The 20,928-nt window shown below is 33.5% G+C and overlaps 1 protein-coding gene across 1 annotated transcript; it reads left to right on the forward strand.

The window, feature by feature from the left end:
- The first annotated feature begins 85 nt into the window (after positions 1–85).
- Positions 86–11,388, forward strand: LOC127879483 (uncharacterized). The gene is made up of 8 exons (XM_052426335.1): positions 86–237; positions 3,695–3,855; positions 4,101–4,249; positions 4,361–4,478; positions 5,220–5,479; positions 9,016–9,154; positions 9,521–9,740; positions 10,639–11,388. The coding sequence occupies exons 5-8, from the start codon at positions 5,254–5,256 to the stop codon at positions 10,870–10,872; spliced, it is 819 nt and encodes a 272-aa protein (XP_052282295.1). The 5' UTR covers positions 86–237; positions 3,695–3,855; positions 4,101–4,249; positions 4,361–4,478; positions 5,220–5,253; the 3' UTR covers positions 10,873–11,388.
- The last annotated feature ends 9,540 nt before the right edge of the window (positions 11,389–20,928 follow it).

Below are 20,928 nucleotides of genomic sequence, written 5' to 3' on the forward strand. Positions count from 1 at the left end.
TATTTAACTGTAAGTCATAGTGTTTGTTTGTTTTTTCGAATGTCAACCTATCCTTCCGATATGTCGTTATTCCCGTTTTTTATCTGCACGATTTCCGGCCAGGTGGTGTTTGCCGACGGCTATGGCGTGACAGACGGACGAACAGACGACCAGTGACCAGCCAAACGCTCTTCGGATTAGCTTCCATGGCCAAGGCTTTTCAATCGGGCTCATGTTTAAACAGCTGCGTGAGCGGAAGTAAGTTTTGATATTTATGGTTTTGGGATACCACATTTTTAGCATAATAATATGAGGTAAATCCGAATTACGCTATAATTACAAAAAATGTAATATAAAATGAGTTGTTTTCATGAATCTCAATTTGATTGGTCATTATTATTTAACAGCACAGTTCAGCAAAAAACAATTCTAATGCGCACTTTTTATGAGCGAATATAGTCAATTTTTTTGTCTTTAAGTGCGTGTGCTTGTCGTCAAGTTTTCAATAAAACATATCGCCTCCTTAAACATTGGAACATTTGTTAGGACATTTTAAGAAAGGAATTACTTATAAATGAAAACAGATTAACAAAGCTCTATTTTCCATAGACAATGTAACCTATGGAGGTAAACAGTATATACTGTATTTAGCGTAATTGTATGGGCGCACGTAGACACACTCGAGTGTCGATAGTCAAGACCTCCAAAACTCCAACAAGTAAGATCAAACCCTGGGAGCTCCCAAGTCGCAAAGCGGAAATCATATCCATTACCTCATCGCGACCTCTCACATTTGATATGGCATCATCTAAATGTCCTGAACGAGTTTTAAGGTTATTGGTGATCACAAGGGTCTCATTATATCGATTCATCAGAGTCACCTAATAAGTTTTCATTAAAAACGAAAGGCCCAGAAGGTATGTAAATATTTTGTCTCATGCATAGTCGTCCTCTTAAAATATACTTCAGATGATTTCCTTTCTGACAATACTTGCCGCGCTGACGTATTTACATATGGTTCAGGCGTTTTTGCGCATTATAATATGAATATTTTCCAGAACGACATACATACCCATCGAACAAAAGAATAAAAATGTGAACCATATTGGTAACATATGGGTTTGGCAAACGAGTTTACCCAAAAAGACGCATATTTGTCCTATATTGGTTGCATATGAGAACTTTATGGGTTCACTAAAGACGGCCGATATACATTCTATTTTGAGCTAAATGGCATATTTTTGACAAAACAAATGTTTCGAGATGTCCAACTTCATTTAACAGCAACATTGTATTGCGGATAAGAGTGTTTGTCGCCATTTTGCCATGATTTTGACATAATATGTCTTCCAATCTCCGTTATCGGATCGTTGTCTCGCGCCTACTTAAACTTTCGTGCTCATTGTATTTATGGTTGTTAAATGATGTAGTACATAATACAGAAAACATTAAATATTTACGTTCTGCATTTCATGGCTACCTCCTCCTTGCAACATGTTTAACAAACTGTGTACACAAACATGAATATAATGCAAATCGTACACAAATCTAGATAGTATCAAAGGAAACATGCTGAAATGTGCATGAATTTATGGCAGATTGATAAGGTCAAATAACAACGTCATGCATAAAACGTTTTGTTTTATTTACCATGTAGATTTGCAATAATCGTTTGTGCATACTAACTGTTTGCCCTTCTGAAAGCTTGGTATTTCCTATCTAATTTTGATCTACTGTTAAGGAATCTGTTTAGTTCCAAATGCGGCACGTTGCTCCCACATTGGCCATACATAATTTGATTTTAAATGTTATTTAAATGGTATAGGATTAAATAACAATTGCATACAACCATGTACTCACAAATGCGCGCATACTCAAGGATTAAAAAAACTAAAAACACGTCAATCAATTCAAAATTCCTTACAGTGCTGCATATGGAATGTTTCTTGACATTTCCATAACATCTTGACCATATATGTATCAAATATGTCCAATATGGGTTTGTACAAATACGGATCGCATTGTATCAATTTTTGTGCAGCATAAATTAGTCATAATAGCAATCTATATGCGCATGTTTACTGCGCACTTGTCGTTTCTGTTTCGTTCTTTCAGATTGAAAAGCTTATCGAAATGTTAATAAGCACACGAAGTTAATTTAAATTATGCTAGGTACGTAGTGTTGCTATGGAAGTAGGAAAGATGTTGGCATATAATCTCTTTGACAATACGGTAGGATAACGTATATTTTCATCGAATTTTGTTTTGTTTTATTTCAAATACTCAACACAATATGAAATGTCATATTTTTGTCATGTCAATAAACAGTACCTACATGTACTTAAAGGACGATGTACTAAAAGCAAGATTTCTAAATCGTAAGACAAATATATTCGTTTGATCAAAACTTTTGCAGAACTTACCGACGCACTGAGAGCGCTGCGCGGTCACTCCCCGGATTATCGTGTGGTGCGTTTGACGATTTGCTATTTATAAGAGTTTGGTCAGGTGGGGAGGGGGGGGGCGTCAAACAAGTGGTTTCCAGTCAATTACTTTAGATTATATTGACCATTATTTATCACACTTTGAAAATAACAAGCATTTTGAACGACCTTACTATAAAATGTATTTTAGTCTAGACAAGGTCAATGATATTGTTACTTAAATTTACCATACAATTTCCGCTTAAATGGAGGAATTGCACTGAAATTGTGCGCGTAGGTAGCTTGCATGCACAGATGGCTTGGGATATATAAGATGCACGTTGAGGTAAAATAAACTGCAACTTTTTTAAACGGGAAACATGTGAATATTTTCAGTCAATAACTTAAGTTGCAATGACCAATCTCAATGAAACTGTATATAGCGAGCTTGATTCTGGGAATAGTATTTTGGGATTTTCGGGTAAAAAACTGGCCATGCTTAATTACTTGAGTTATTGTTAAGAGATTGTTTTCTTACATACTTAAGTGTAGAGATAGCTAGATTTTGCATTTGGGTAAAAATTTAGAAGAACGTTTTCCGCTAATAAACATAGGGTTTATTGGAGGTATTGAGCAAACATTTTGTACGTAAGTTGCATACATGGAGGACTGATTTTGGAGTTCATTTGGTGCCAATGGTGTAAAAGTCAAGATAACATAGTCACATTGCAACAAAACAGGGAGCTTACGAGCAGAACCGCAAAGGAATTAACACGGTCATTTGAAAACAAGTAAATTAATTAGAAAAGCTTTGAAAACATGGTTTTGTTGCATTGCCATGTCTTTTCTTTGTCGTCTAGTATAGATACAAAATGTTAACATACCCATCAATCGCTCATAACAATAAGAAGTTTAACATACTGAAAGCTGTTGCTTGATCTGTACTTCAAACGTGTTCTTATTCTTTATATATTAAATATAAAACGTTTCAAATTTCGCGACGCGTAGACACAAACCCGTCTGGGTATTATTAGTCATACAGACATGTAAAATCACAGCTAGTACCGTATACTATAAATAGAACGGTGCCTTATAAATGTTTCCATCCTTAATTGTTTGAGTTTCGGAGGGATAACAGACATACACACAATTGTGTATGTTAGCAAATCGTTATTCAATACTGAAGTTTTGAAATTGTGTTGTTTTAGATCCGCTGTCCTTTTTTAACATTTGACTATCAAATTACAATAATTTAGTAGGTTATCAATTTTAAATTGCCTTCAAAACTTCAGCTTGTCCATATACATGAAACCTGGCGACATTATTAAGGAAGGTTTTGCGTACAACGATAGCGAGCCCACGAATAACGTGACCTTATGACGCACTGTCTGGGCGTACCGACCAATCAGCTTTTGCGCCTGGATAAGAACCTAACGCGAAAAGAGGCGACAAGGTTTGTACTTGTAGTTTATCGGGTTCAACTAAATTCCGATTTAAAAGGGAACAGATACTAGAACATTGCTGGTCAAATGATAATAATACATACATGTACATACTATTAACATTAAAGGTCTTATGGTATTATTTTTTTAACCTTTTATGCCAAGATCCTTCTCGTATCGACAATATATATATATTATATTCTGTATTTAAGATGTAAGCTCATTAAAACTCACATTTTAATTCTACTTTTTTCAGACGCATCAGGTATCTTCCACCGATCTACAAGTTCCGAACGCGTTACCTCAACAGCAACCTGCATTATGCAATTTTGTCTTATATAAGCGAGGTCCTGGATGAGAAACCTTGGGAAGATCTCATCCAAACGACCTTCTTTGACCCTCTAGGTAAACTTATTTTTATTTTTATTTTATTTACATTCGGAACGATAATAATTTACTTTAACAAAAACAATCACATAGTTCGTAAATACTACGAGTCCTTGATGCTTAATGCAGGTATGCGCAACTCTGACTTCACGTTTCGCGTCGACAGAAGGGCTTAGGTCGTGGCCACAGGTTACAACGATGACAAAATAAACGGTGTGTTGGTCCCTGTTCCGGAAGAGGTTTACAAGTAAGTAGTAGTTTCGGACTACGGTTGGCGGACCCATAAAGTCGTGCATGCATCGACGTTGCAATATTACTTGTTTATGTTAATGCGGATACCTGGGGTGAAAGCTCTCAAAATAAGTTATTCGGATAATGAAATATGCTTTGTTAACTGCTACAAGACTTATGATAGTTTGAACTTATTTATTTAAGCTCGATTGCATCAAAGCCTGTGACTTATTGAAGCGCTCACAAGTCTCGAAACGGTACTTCTGTTAACTATTCTGAATTATGAAAATTGTTTGGTGAATATGTAATCTAGTAATTTAATGTTCAAGGGTTATAAGTCATTCCGTTGAATTAGATTTGAGAACTGTTACCTCGTAAATTCCCTTACATTGTTTCCCATATGCGTCCGTTTTCGTTGTTGAATTTAAATGACAATCATGCGTATTAATATTTACAAATGATACAAAAAATTATTAGTTAAATATTGTCTAAGAAGGTTTTGGTCGCATGGTCGAGAACACCATAGAAGCGTGTGGTCCTTAGTTACGTAGAATAAATGTATTATTTTAGGGACCGCTGAAGTGCTAGTTATATCAAGAAAGTAATACTCGAACGCACACATAAAAAATACTTTTAATAACAATCCTTAAATGACAAGAGCTATAACACATCAATGATCTATTAAATGTGATTAACAGAATGCGAACAATTGTACAGAGCCAAAGTAAGCACTTTATCAAAGTGTATATATGTTAAGACAATGGAGCTATTACGCCGGATCTACCGGTATAATGAGCGGCTCGGAGGACTTCGCCAAGTGGATGCTCATGCATTTGGCAAACGGCCGCAGTCAGAGCGGGCAGCAAGTGCTGAACGCCGATGACCTCCAACAGATACACACCCCGCAGACGGTCATTCGACCCTCAAAGGCAATGAAGATCTTCCAGAGGCCACTGGCTCCCTTCACTGTCACAGAGACGGGCTACGCATTCGGATGGAAAACTGGACATTACAAAGGTAAGTAGAAAGGGCCTAGATTGACCGAGGTGGACAGGCTTATTACGCCGCATCCTTTACGGTTTCTAAAAAGAACAACCACACTAAATCCAAACTATTGACAAAATAAACACCCAAATCTGATTTATGTATGGTAATTGTAAACCATCAAGCAACACTCCGCGTATATGGTAATAATTCTCAACAAGTTGTCCTTTTTATTAATTACGTTAGAATACGTCTTTTTATTTGTTTGAAGCGATACATAAGGCAAATAAAACATTTTCCCCATAGTGAATTTCATACAGGCGTATTCAAAAAGTATCACGTAACCAAACCCGGACCGCTAACACAGCTATTATCGCTCATCCCTATTAAGTTCGGATTCGCGACAGATAAAAACTGTAAAGGATATTATTACTTCGCTAAAACAAAAACAAATAGATGAGATACATTAGTCAGTCAGTTAAAAGTATCATCTGCAACGGCAAGAGCCAGGGATTCAGTATTTGTTTTGTGACATTGTATATTGAAGCCCTACCGATTTTTGTGTGACAACATTACCTTTGGGTCAAAAGTTGTTCCGCCCTAGGAGTATGTTGATTTCAGATTATTGTCAGCTATTGGAATACCTTGATTTTCATCCGCCGTTTAAATTTAATCGGCTTTCCCTCCTGAACTACCGGGCAGATGTTTATTGTCACTGTACATGAATGTTTTAATAGTCCTTTTTGAAATTTCTCCAAGTGGATCCACTAAGTTTATTAATTAAGGCAAGGTAAAATGTTTAACCATGATAACTTTACAAAAAAATACATTATGAAATGGCATGGTCTTTATGTCTTATATTTGGTATGTAACATTGTATGTTGGTCCCTCGTCGAATCTGTTCAATCATCGGCCCAGATGTTTGGTCATTGTAATCTTACACGGTACATATCATTTGGATCCTTTACCAAGTGTATTCATGACAAGGCACACCGGTTTTGCATTGCCCTATATGGATAATATTATTTAAAAATATAATTATCTGAAAACCAGTCCAAGGCTTTTATAATTTGTATGAAGCCTCATATAGTGGCCCTCTACGATGTTAATTCAAATCATACCCTGGGATACAAAATTTGTAATGCACTAGGGGTCGCCAGCTTTAAATACACTCATTGAGTGTGAACTGCCATCGTCCAAGGGTCACAGATGTCACTGGAATCGAAAATCTATCAATGAATATGATTAGAATGAACGTTTAAATTATTTAAAATGACAAAAAGGGCCATCAAATATGTGCAACAATCACGTATCTACATAAGAAAGTCAAACAAACTAGATGTAAGAAAGATCGTTAATATGTTTCCAACATTTCACAGATAACTCTTCTGTTTACAGCCTCTAAAGACTGAAAAATGAACAATAATAGCGTGCCTTAATTAACTAACGTTATTTCATATAAGAAAGCATTCCATTATATGTTAACAGATCTCTGGAGATGATGTTTAAATAGTAATGGAAAACTATTTAGTGTAATTCATCACAGTATGCTTAATATTAATCATGTGTCAGGAATAATGAAATGTTATCTCACTCATTAACTAATGTACTTAGAAACAGACAATTTAGATTTATCACGTATCTTGTCCTTCTTTCTGAATCATATGTGTCTACCCACTGGAAGAACATTCAGTTTCTTTCTAAAAAACATTAATGAACAACAAAATTTAGATGATTGTAATGTATTCTTTAAGCTAAACATTCTCTCGGTTACTGTTATTTTTGTCCAAAAATATTACTAAAAGCAATAGGCTGAATGCTTTTTTTACCTCGGTGACTAATAAACATTCGTTTTAAACTAATAAAAACAATTTTGATACTTATTTATATGATGAATCCAACAGTAACAACAACTTTTCCTGCGGTATAAGCAGAATAAGGAGCATGTCTTGTGATGCAAAAACGACTAAAAATGTTGGTAGTTCGGTGAAAAATAATTTTTGGTAAACCAGATAAAATGTGTAATATATTCTAGAAAACTATACATAACCTACACCAAGAAGGTCTCATTCATTGCCAGTTAATAAAAACATTAAAAGCTAACTAGTAAACATTAGTTAATCTGATTATTGTCTTTAAAAACACACACCATATTTTAATTCATTTCAGAGAAAAGTTAAATCTTTATTAAATGACCAATGTAGCCAAACTTTGAATTGCATTTTTTCTAAAGTGTATTTACTCAAGAATTTCAAAGACGAAATATATAAGGACCTTTTCACGGATCATCATAATAGGATTTAAAAAAATCATTAATCGAAATTAGAAAATTATCAAGCATATAATTATTTTCATCGAAAAGGACATTCAAATTAATCTCACGTAATAATATGGCTCTAAATTGCTGGAGGTGGATATCGAAAGTAAATCGTAAACGACAATATGTACAAATAATAACTATTTAAGACAAAAATTCCATTCACAGTGTCAAATTCTATTGGCATATAAAAGAGCCTTTCTGTTACATGTTTTGGAAGTGCAAAATATATCAAACGGCTACATTCAAAATTGAAAGAATTAAAGGATTTAACTTTTTTATCATCACTTTTTTATCTTTATAGAAGCAGTACTGCGGAATAAAAATATTTCACATCATCCTGGTGTGTTAAGCTTGACTAAACCAAAATGTGAAGGGAACTTTATTAACAATTTTAAGTGCATTATAATCGTTATGATTCAGCAAGATAAATTATTTAATTTTACTGAAAATCAGTACAGGCTTTTACAAATAAAAAAAACAAAAAAGAAAGAGTCTAATACCAAAGGTCAGGGATTCAATAAATCATACGCTTGAGTCACAGACCCAATACATTACACTGTGTTGTGTTTTTCTACAAAATTTAACAAATTGTCAATTTCAATTGTTTTTAGTCACAGCTACTTTTGGTTTTTGCCGCCATTGTTAATCACAAAAATGGACCAAAAGGATTACAAATAACCAGACGGTTGTACAAACACGACTTTTTTGTTTCATAATCTTACGTTTTATGCGTTTCGGAAGAATTTGATAGACGGGTTAAACACGTAAGTTAAAATGGAAAATTAAGGTCATAATACACATTTTAAGGGTGCATTTGTGGAGATAGCGTAAAATAAACATATGTTATATTTTCATAGCATATTTCGGAAAACACTCATGTCCAGTTGGGCCAAAAGCATGTTTAAAACTGTATGACTTAAGATGGTGTGCTCGTTCTTTTATCGTTGTTCCTAATACTCTAAATAGTGCATAGTTTCACGTTTAACTCTAAACAAATGTAAAGCTACTAGACTGCACATTTCACTACTTTCTTTTAAAATATATATGTATAAACTATTTTATTGTTGAATACTATAGTTAAACTATCTATGACACAAAAGACAATAACACCCTGCAATTTCACAATGGCTAGCTCAAATACAAATAACAGGATTGTAACGTGTTGGACCAATATACAATTTATCAACCTGCTAAGAGAGATAATATATGGTCGAAATATTATTTAATTGTACCAAACAACATTTTACAGGATACTACATGCTGCGTAACACCGGTACGACGTTCGGATTTACGTCTCTTGTAACGCTGTTGCCGGAGGTTAATATCGGCGTGTTTACCACCATGAATGGAAAAGACGATGATTTTATCGGACGAACCTTGCTGCACAGGTGAAGAATGCTCGTATTACCTAACTTAATGAACATTTCAACCAAGACATGCATCATTTGCACAGGGATATCGATATTGTGAGAACGTTAAAACATAATTCTAATAGTGCAAGCATATGTATGTATTTATTATCGAACGTCGTTCGACTACGCTCATGCGTTGTTGAGTAAACGTTTCTTAATTCATTGTTATATTAACTATATAAAGTAATTCGAAGTATATACAAATATAATCAACTAGAACTTATGAAAGAAATTGTTTATCTAAGTTATTTCTGTATATCCCTTGTTTACATATTTCACCCATTTTATTATATTTGTTTTTGGTCGAAAGTTTTCTCAGAAGGGTTGTGTGTTTGTGTTCAGTTTCCTCCTGGACACTCTACTGGGCGAGGAACCAACCATCAACGAGACAACCGTGTGCACGTATCCGGAGCCCTGGTTTCCGGCCAAGGACACCACACCAAAACCATTCGTTAAGACGATAGCACCGAGTCGTGCACTCTCCCAATACACGGGCGTGTACAATCACATTGCTTACGGAGATCTGGTTGTGTCCATTAACCACACCGTCAATTTTCTGCAGGTCATATTGCCTTACCGTTTCATTTGTAAATTGTATGTTAGTTATCATACAATGTAAGCTTACATAAGATTGTACACGTGCATTACATTAAAACAATTTAAACGAAAAATTATTGAAGCGGGTGACATGATGACAAGTTAATAATGTACATATGTTTTTTATGATTATCACTAAAGTTACTGATGCCACATATATGATGATGATGATGATGATGATGATGATGATGATGATGATGATGATGATGATGATGATGATGATGATGATGATGATGATGATGATGATGATGATAAGCATGATGATGATAAGCATGATAAGCATGATGATAATGATGACTATGATGATGTTGATAAGCATGATGATGATGATGATGATAAGCATGATGATGATAAGCATGATTATGATAGTGATGAAAATAATATTAATAACTAACATTCAAGTGATATGCTTATGGATAAAGTGATTATTTTGGTACGATTACGATGCCAGCAGTATTGTGTGTACATAAACTTGCCTGTGGTCATCGTAAATATTAAATGCACTTTACCGCGAGATTTAATGGCATGTTTAATACCAAATGCTTACCTGATTATTTAAAACGCGAACATACAATATTACGACATAGGTCTTAAAACTTTATGACGAAAACGCAAACGGCATACGAATGAATGATGATGAAAACGTGAAAATATGATGACGACAACCATCAAACCACGGTGACAAAACAGGTTATAGTAGTAATACATGCGTTTTAATAGTCATGCAATTGTCATCATGCTCCGACGTTTTCATCATCGTTGTTTCACGCTGTTGTAATTGAACCATTAAGAATTCGTACTATCGCGTCAAAGACGAATATTCATGCATTATTCCTTTTGGAAATTCGTACTTTATATTACAGCTGGACTACGGTATTGGCCAATGGATCTTGTACCCGACCCAAGGACAGGACACATTTGTTGGAGAGGCGTTTGGGCTGTTGTACCGTCAATGGGAACTGTACACGGAACTGCGATTTCACATGAACACCCAGTCCCCTGTCACAATCGTGATACCAGACTTCGAGCCGATGTATCCGCCAGTGTTCGTGAAGACCTCCAGGCATGCACCCGCAAATCCGGGCATCGTCGGCTAACTGCCCCATCACATCGTCGAAGCCCACATTGACTTTAATATTCTTGTAAAAATGTATGATGGTATTTGTTTCCCATACGGCGACCGACCAAACAACCAACAAAATTTTCATAACGAAGAAAAATATTTTATTTTTTATTTGGGTAAGAAAAACCAACCCGCAATATGGTGTAATTCGTCGTATTTAAGTGCATACTTTTCGAAAATGGCGCAATTCGATTTCTTACGAGCAGCATACACGGACTTTTTAAACAAAAACATATAAAAAAGCTTACATGTGTTTGAAAAAACACACACACACACACACAATTAGCTTCCTATACACCCTTTATTGATATCGGTCACGGTACGAAAAACAACAAATTACTGTTATTTTGATTCCATGCTTCTTGATCAGCTGATGTTAGTTTTGTAGTGGTGACGGGATACATCGTGGGTTTTGACGATGGCTCCACCAGTGCACGTACCATGTCCGAAATAAATGATTTACTGTACAAAATAAAAAGAATCGCAAGAATTACCGTGTGTCTCCTTATTAGTATAGCATATGCTTACCGTATTAAGCACATGGTGCTTTGAATGTAATCGAAGAAAAATGTGAAAAAGTTCATTGGCCGCAAGAATTACTATCAATGGCCACGTATTTTAATTAGCAATTAGCGATCTGCATGTGATGACCAAGACACCTGTCACCTTCTCGAAATCAAAGTACTGAAAGTACTGGTTTGACGATGCTTTTGAAGAGGATGGATATATAGAGAATATTTGTTGGATAGGGTGGAATATCGATTTTCCCAGAAAAACAGCGAATAATATCGATATTTTCACTGTTATTTTTCACTGTTTAAAACAGTGAAATACCAGTATATTTCACTGATAGTTATGTACAAATCACCGGAAAGCATAAAATAAATAAGCATCCATTTAAGTTAATCTACATCACCCAATTATGTAATTTTTATTGCTTGTCATTTATCCGCAGGTGTAATAGTTAATAGTTGTGGTGCAATCATTTTCGTTCTTGGACACTGCACTCCCTTCAATGAGATTTATTTACCTAAATATCTCATATTTGAACTTACAATTCTTTTGGGAGTAATGGTCCAGACAACTGGATAAAACAGCAACAATATGCTAACCCATTATTTTTCGAGGAACATAATTTAGAATTCCTGTGCTAGCCCCCAATCACAGTATGTTGGGGTATAATAATAGTCAAATTTAGTTTTTCTTCTCAAAAGATTGTCGTAGATTATACGTTGAGGAATATATCATCCAAGACTACTACTTTTAAAAAGCCATTTTTTTCATTTATTTTTATTGATAAACAAGGTTTTGTAACAATCTATACTAAACACAGATAGCTTTTACAGCACAATGTGGCTCACCTGAAACTGATTGTTTCCTAGTGGTGTTATTTCATTTTTCATGAAGATCTAGAAAAAAAGGCATTGTGAGTATGAACAAACTATTTGCGTCTATCCGATGTAGTTGAGCCTTGTTACCGAGTTCCTACTTTTATTTATTTGAACATTCTGATCAACTGCCATGAAGATCAGGTAAAACATGTAAGTGTTAACATAGATTTTAATGATTTTAGTTATTGATCAAATGCTTGGAAGCACATCACCCAATTTGGAACGTGACCTGTTAATCACTGAGACTAGACCTTGTGACCTAAATGTTGAATATGCTACTTTCAAGCTTGACTTTGAAATCATTTAAAATAATGTTTTAACCAATTTACAAGTGGATCAAAGAGAGAATGTGACCACTAAAGTATTAACAGACCTTTTCTTATATTTGACCTAGTGCCCTTATTTTTGATAGAATATGAAACCCAAAATGACATAGAGGTGACTAGTTTCATAAGAATCTGGCAAAGAGGTGACACTCAAATTTAAACATTGTAAAATTATATCTTATGTGTTCACAATAAACTTTGGATTAAATACACCATACAAAGAGAGATAACAAAAGCTCACCTTGTCACATCATAACAAGTGAACAAAATAACCAAAACTATGACATCATATAATTGCTCAGTTACTTCCAATAACAATAAAATGATACTTTTGAAACAAATACAATACCTTCCCTTTCTTACTACAGGCTGTTCTAAAACAAGATAGCCCTGTATCGCTCACCCAAAACTCCTTCTATAGTGTCAAAAACTTGTGTATGATTTGACTAATCAACTGTAACCTAGCTTTAGCCTGCACATGACCATCTTGCAAATTCAGCTTTTGATTTGATTAAGATGGACATTGTAAGCAATTTTCATGAAAATCAGGAAGATAATGTGACCTGTAGAAAGGTAAAGGAAGTTTTCTATATTTTGACCTAATGACCTAGTTTTTGACAAACCACCAACTTTCAAACTGAAACTTCATTTCATCGAGATAACATTCTGTCCAATTTTCATGAAGATCTGGAAGAAAATGTGACCTCTGGAGTGTTCACTAACCTTTTCTGTGATTTGGTTTGTTGACCTAGTTTGGACCACATATGACCTACTTTCAAATTTAACCTAGAATTGACCGAGATGAACATTTACCAACATAAGACAAACAAGGGCTGTTTGTAAAACATGCATGCCCCCATATGGGCTGTCAGTTCCAGTGGTAGCCATTGTGTGAATACATTTTTTTGAAAATCAATAGGGTTCATTTGCCAGTCATGATCAATTTACCTATGAAGTTTCATAATCCTAGGCCTTACTATTCTTGAGTTATCATCAGGAAACCTTTTTACTGTTATGATTTACTGTGACCTTGACCTTTGATCTAGTGACCTAAAAATCAATAAGGGTTATATACCAGTCATGATCAATGTACCTATGAAGTTTAATGGTCCTAGGCGTAAGCTTTTTTGAGTTATCATCCGGATACTATTTTACTGTTTTGAGTCACTTTCACCTTGACCTTTGACCTAGTGACCTAAACATCAATAGGGGTGATCTGCAAGTCATGATCAATGTACTTATGAAGTTTCATGATCCTAGACGTAAGCATTTTTTAGTTATCATCCGGAAATCATTAAACTGTTTTGACTCACTGTGACCTTAACCTTTGACCTAATGACCTGTACATCAATAGGGGTCATATGCCAGTCATGATTAATGTGCCTATGTAGTTTCATGATCCTAGGCCTAAGCATTCTAGTCACTGTGATCTTACCCTTTTATCTAGTGACCTGAAAATCAATAGGGTTCATCTGCCAGTCATGATCAATGTACCTATGAAGTTTCATGATCCTAGGCCTAAGCGTTCTTGAGTTATTATCCGGAAACCATCTGGTGGACGGACTGACCGACATGCGCTAAACAATATATCCCAAAAAAGCCACATAAGAAATGCAGCATAACACATTCTAAAAGTAAAAGACATCTGCGCAATGATATCTTTTTCTTCAAATGGTAAGATGAACAAACAAGAGGGCCTGAAAGGCTCAAACTCGTTCACCTGAGATAACAAGATATTATTGGGACAAATATTGTGACCAAAATTCATTAAGATCGGAAAATAAATGTGACCTCACGAGTGTTAACAATGTTTTACTATAGCAATATAAGGAAAAATGCCCCACCCCCTGGTAGCCATGTTTTTCAACCAATTGTTACCATTTTCGAACTGATCCAAGATATCATTGAGACTAATATTCTGGCCAAATTTTATGAAGATTGGAATATAAACGTGGCATTCACAGAGTTAACAAGGCAAATGTTGACGGCTCACGACGGCCATAAAGCGATCACAAAAGCTCACCATGAGCACGTTGTGTGATTACACTCAATGCGTTCAATTTTTTCTCACAGGCTTTGCCATTGACCTTTATAGTATGGATGGCTTCGTTATTATTTATTGCAATCGTACCTGCAATATTGTGTGTATGTTTACGATACACAAAGCATATGACATAAATAGACTAATTGAGCTTATAATAATCTGATTACTATAGCCAGGTCAATTAAGGACTTAAAAAACATTTTTGTTGTCCTGATTTCATGAAGACTTGATATATTTATGCACATAGAGTTTCAAGATATAGAATAATCCACAAATAAAAAGTATTTTTGATCTGTGTTGTGCAGGCTCTTTTACCATGACTGTCAAAGTGAAATTTCCATGTGAAAAGGATGTAAAATTTTTTCATTCAACCATTGTGTATAAAGAACTGTTCTGCATATAATTTGCCATTTTGATAAATGACCAGGGTGACAGAGAAAAGGGATATGCATTTGAGATAAAAGTGGTTATATTTAAAAATGTTTAATTACCACATGACCACGGACTCTAGGTCTTCGTAACATGACTAAGGTTCTAAATTAATCTAGTTTGAACATTTGAACTATATCTTTTAAAAACAATTAAAAAATAATATTTGATGTACAAATTTAATCTACCAACGTGTACAGATACTACTTAACATATATTTGACTGTATTGAATGTAGGAACTAGTTAAAGCATCCATTAGAACAAGAGGGCCAAGATGGCCCTAGTTCGCTCACCTGAGAGGAGTCGGTTCATTCAATCTTTACCAAACGTCAAACTTGACCTAGATATTGTACTGACAAACATCCTGGTCAAGTTTCATCATTATTGAACCAAAACTCTGGCGTAGAGTGTTTTTGTTTTTGTAAGAATCGACCTGGTGACCTATATTTTGAGTTGACCCCCCTTACCAAACATCAAACTTTGCTTACAAAAATAAATATTATGACCGCGATTCATAAAATCTGAAACAAAATTGTGACATCTAGAGTGTTTACAAGGACTTTGTATAATATAATGAAAATTTGGACAATCTTTGGGCAATAATTATGGCATTAATTATGTGATATATATAAAACCAATCTTTTCACCAAGTTTCATGATGATTGGGCAAAAAATGTGACTTTTAGAGTGTTCACAAGCTGTTTTTACTATGTATAAATATAAGAAAACTGCGCCCTCCCCGGCAGCCATGTTATTCAACTGACCGGAACCATTTTTGAACTCAACTCTCATATCAAGGAAACAAATGTTCTGACCAAATTTCATGACAAGAGCACTGCATAACGGGTGCCACGCTCGGCTGCGAAAGCTTGTCAGAATTTTTTTTTCAGAGGTCACAGTGACCTTGACCTTTGACCTAGTGACCCAACAAGAGATGTGTTTGTCAGAAACACAATGCCCCCTACTGGGCCGCATTGAAATAATATTTCTTTTTATCATATGGCAGGTATAGAAATCATCTCCCTTTAAAGGTTTTTACTTCCCTTGAATTTTGTCCAATCCAACCGGGGGGGGGGGGGGTCTCACAGTCAATTATGACCATGTCAGACATCACTGACAACCAAGGCCTGTGGTTTAAAAGAGATCATAACCAGAGTTTTTTCTTTTTCATAAAACTTTATTCATGACGAACCCTGGGGTGTAGATTGCCCCAGGTACCCGCTAAAAAAACTAAATGTGAAATAACAAATGTATGGTGACTTATAATAATATTTAACAAGATTAACAAAGTTATAAGAAACAAAATTATATTTTTCACAATTTACAAACAGTCTTTTGCACGTCTGCACGTTTAATTAATATTCCACACTTTGTTCACGTCTGCACGTTTATATGATGTTATTGTAAAATGTATATGATGTTATTGTAAAACAGAACACAATGATAGCGTTTAACAAATTAAAGTCACCATCTTAAATTTAAGCGGGTCTTAATTAGTATTATGTATTGAGTTTATATCCTTGATTATAAAACGAGTAATGTATCTACACTTCCTTAATAATTGTAAAGAATAACGAAAAGAAACATATAAGGTTGTATATTTAAATGAAAAAACTATAATGAAATAAAATGTGGTTCCCAGCGAACCACCTCAGGTCATGCACGGGCACTTCCCGCGATGGTCCGCCAGGATCATGATATATAGTCTACAGCTGCCCTGGATGATGGAGTTGGGGCACGTGACAGCCTTCGGTACAACTACTCACCCGCCTCAACCCCACCATCCAGTTAAGCCTGAACAAGTGTGAAAAAGTATGTATAATATGATATCTATTTTTTTAAATGAAACTCAATACGCAAGAAAGGTTAGTACAATTTTCCTATGGACTACATGAGTGGAAATGAGGCAATGGTATAGCGTATATACATAGTGATGAAACATGAGTTATAATGAAATTCAATGAATGAAATGAGATGAGCCCAAGACCGGGTTACACAGTATATGAAATTATGATTGAAATGATTCATAGGAACATTGATGATAACAGTGATGATGCATATATAAATACATCAATACAAAAACTCATCACAAAAATGACACAAAACACTGTATCACTTTGTTGTTCTCTCTCTCTGACCCAGGATGACAACCCGAGTACCGGCTCTCCACATCCTCGCTGCTGTCATCCTGAAATCAGAGAGAAAACACAACAGCAGAAAACAAGAAAAATGTTATAAAAATGTTAAGTAATTTTGGTAATTAAGTTCTCTATGAAAAACAATATTATCATTGGTTGTGTGACATAATCCACCCCAATATAAATAAAAGAAATCATGTGTTAAGCGATGAAAATCTAATATAATTCTAAATTTTATTCTATTTATAAATTTAATAATTAAGTCTAAGGGAGATAATAATATTTTTTCATGTTTGACGGAATTCCTACATGTCCAAATAATATGTCTTGATTCTGACAAAAATATTAAATATACATATTTTAATTCAGTACTTCCAACATTTTTTACATCAAAAAACTGGAACCATTTAGGATTAATATTAATGTTTTCAATCGTAAGTAAATCAATTAAATATAAAACAGTTTTGTTTAAAGGGGAGGTAAACAAACAATCTATAAATAAATGTTGGACAGTTTCGTCACAATTACAAAAAGTACATTTCTTTTTTGCTTGGTTAAACTTTTTATCATATAAATATTTATTTACATACACAACAAAATGCGCTAACCTAAAACAAGTATTCCTACACACAGGATCAACTGCCATGGAAAATATATTTCTAAATGAATTTTTAAAATCAATTAATGGAAATTCTTTATTACATTTTGGAATAGATTCATTATTTGGATTTATTAAAAATGCATATATTTCTTTTACAGACCACTGTTTAAAATGTTCAGTTAGAACATCCTTTATAAATTTACGAAATGCCCTTAAACATTCAACATAAAAAGAAGGAATAAATTCACTGTGGGGTTCACTGTTACTATGTAATGAAGGATTAAATTTTCTAAGTTGCATTCCTATCCAATACCTTGTAAAATATACCCAAGGAGAATAATAATCATTTAACAGTTTAAATAAGTGTGATAAATAAAATGCATTAATTCTTTGTTGAACATTAGGTACCCGAAGGCCACCTAAAGTGAAGTCTAAAAATAATGTTTTTCGAGCTATTGGTTCGTAAACACTGCCCCATATAAACTTAAAACAATTTTTTTGTTTCATATTAATATAGTGACTCGGAATTGTTTGACATTGAACAAAATAAAGAATTTTTTAATAGCACATATGTATTTAAAACAGAACTTTTACCTTTAAAAGATTTACATTTATTAGACCACAAATTTAATGTATTTGAGAAATTAATATACGATTCATTGAACATATCATCATCAGTTAAATCATAGCCAAATGTATATCCAAGTAATTTAACATTTTTCACCCATGATATGCCAAATGGATGGTCAGACCTGCTTTCCACTTACCTAAAAACAATCCACAACTTTAATTATAATTTATTTTAGAACCTGAAACTTTTTGAAAATCAGAAACATGACGAAAGAAATGAAACATAGATTTGTCATCTGTTAAAACCGATGTGTTATCATCGGCATATAAAGACATTTTAACATGAAATTTATTTCCTGGTGTCTGTATACCATTTATATTGTTATCATCTTGAATTATTTTAGCAAATGGTTTTAAACATATAACATATAGAAGAGGCGATAAAGAACAGCCTTGACGAACAGATCTAAATAAGGAAAAGGGGTCAGAAATATGACCATTAACAATGACGGATGACTTGATATCTGTATAAAGAACTTGAATCCATTTAATAAAAGTATCAAAAAACCCAAATGCAGTAAGTGTAGTATATAAGTAAGACCATGAGACCCTATCGAATGCCTTCTCCTGGTCTAGACAAATAAAACAAGCACTAATATTTTTTTGATCAACATAATCTATTATATTTCTAATTAAATGAACATATAAAATATAGAACGACCTGGAATTTAACAGGTTTGTGAAATGCCAAATATGGAGTCTAACACTTTACCTAATCTATTTGATAATATTTTTGATAAATTTTTTTTATCAATGTTTAAAAGAGATATCGGTCTATAATTTTTTAAAGATGTTTTATTATTGGTATCTTTACATAATAATGTAATGTATGATAATTTTTGCGAATCTGACATGTAACCTAAATCAAAGCATGCATTGTATAACTGTCATAAAATATTCCCAAATAAATTGAAAAATTTCACGTAAAAACGGAAGTTAAACCGTCACTACCTGGACTTTTAGTATGGTCCATGTTTTTTAAGGCTAGTTCAATTTCTTCTAATGATATAGGGCTGCTTAACATATTATTATCATCATTTGACACTTGGGGTAAATTATTTAAAAATTTATCATTTAAGGATGTATCTACTTTCTCTTCTGTATATAGTTCTTTATAAAAAGTTTTAAAAGAATTTAAAATATCATCAGTTGATTTTTTATCAACTCCACCATCAATAATATGGTGTATAATTTTGTTAATACCATTTTTAAATTCCTTGTTATGATAAAATGTACTAGAGTTTTTATTATTATTTAAAATATGTATTTTACTTCTTATATATGCCCCTTAATATAAATTGTCTTGAAGTTTATTTAATTTATCTTTAATATCGATTTTTTCCGAAATATCAATACAATGTTTATATTGTTTAACTAGTTTTTTTATTTCATTAAAAGATTTTTTATTTTTTGACTTGCTATAATCAATACAGAAGTCTTTAATTTGTGTTTTTAAAATGTCCCACCACTCTAAAGTAATATTTTCAGTTCTACTGATAATTTTAAAATAATATTCAAAAGCAGAGACAAAATCTTCATCTTCAAAAATTGAATTGTTTAATTTCCAGTATGATTTACCAATTTTTACGCTATAAGTTGTATTATTATTTTCCAAATTTATAGTTAAACTAACAAAATCATGATCTGAAAATGGACATGGAATAATATCTACGTTTTTACATTGTTCAATAAGTGACTTTTCAATATAAATTCTGTCTAAACGACATGCAATAGATTCTGTTAAACATTTTCTACTCCAAGTTGTTATTACTTTATCTGGATTAAGATGTCTATAAATATCTGTTATTTTAAATGTTTCAACTATTTGTTTGAAAACTTTACAACCTTTTATTGAATCAATAAATGTACCTCCTATTTTATCTAAGAGTGGGTTTAAAATGAAGTTAAAGTCTCCTAAAATAATTAATTTGTTTGATGACACTAAATAATGTTTTATTGATTCAAAAAATTTATTTCTGTCACCTGGTTTATTCGGTGCATAAATATTACAAATTTTAAAATATTCATTTAAGTATTGTATATCTAAGGAAATAAAACGACCATCAAAATCAATTTGAAATTTAGAACATTTAATATTCGTATCATTTACGAGTTTATCCCACTTTTACAGCGAATTCGGGTTATTAAAGCCCCGTTGATTAAATTTCATCTATAATCAACGGCAAGGCTATAATCAATGGCACGAAATGACGTCATCAACTGCCGAACCGGGACTACTTTTTCCCACGCACCTCGTCACCTGTATTTGCCAAGTGCATCAATAATAAAAACACTCAAAAGTTTGTCAATCTTAATGACCTTAAAACAAAGAAAAGTAGCAAAAAAAACGTGTTTTTTTTGGTCATTTATTTTTATTAAAACCTCTAGTATTAGGTAAATTTAACAATATGCAAATAGGTTCTGTTGTTGTAGCTCCCCTTTGAAGAAGTCAGTTCGAGTTGCTCCCTTT

Source organism: Dreissena polymorpha, chromosome 4, assembly GCF_020536995.1.
Source record: "Dreissena polymorpha isolate Duluth1 chromosome 4, UMN_Dpol_1.0, whole genome shotgun sequence".
Classification (NCBI taxonomy): domain Eukaryota; kingdom Metazoa; phylum Mollusca; class Bivalvia; order Myida; family Dreissenidae; genus Dreissena; species Dreissena polymorpha.

What these genes read in the sequence shown, in the direction of transcription:
- LOC127879483 (XM_052426335.1), top strand. Translation starts at nt 5,254, where the DNA reads ATGAGCGGCTCGGAGGACTTCGCCAAGTGGATGCTCATGCATTTGGCA. An exon ending in GGACGAACCTTGCTGCACAG is followed by an intron (nt 9,155 to 9,520) that starts GTGAAGAATGCT and finishes GTTTGTGTTCAG; the next exon opens with TTTCCTCCTGGACACTCTAC. An exon ending in ACACCGTCAATTTTCTGCAG is followed by an intron (nt 9,741 to 10,638) that starts GTCATATTGCCT and finishes TTTATATTACAG; the next exon opens with CTGGACTACGGTATTGGCCA.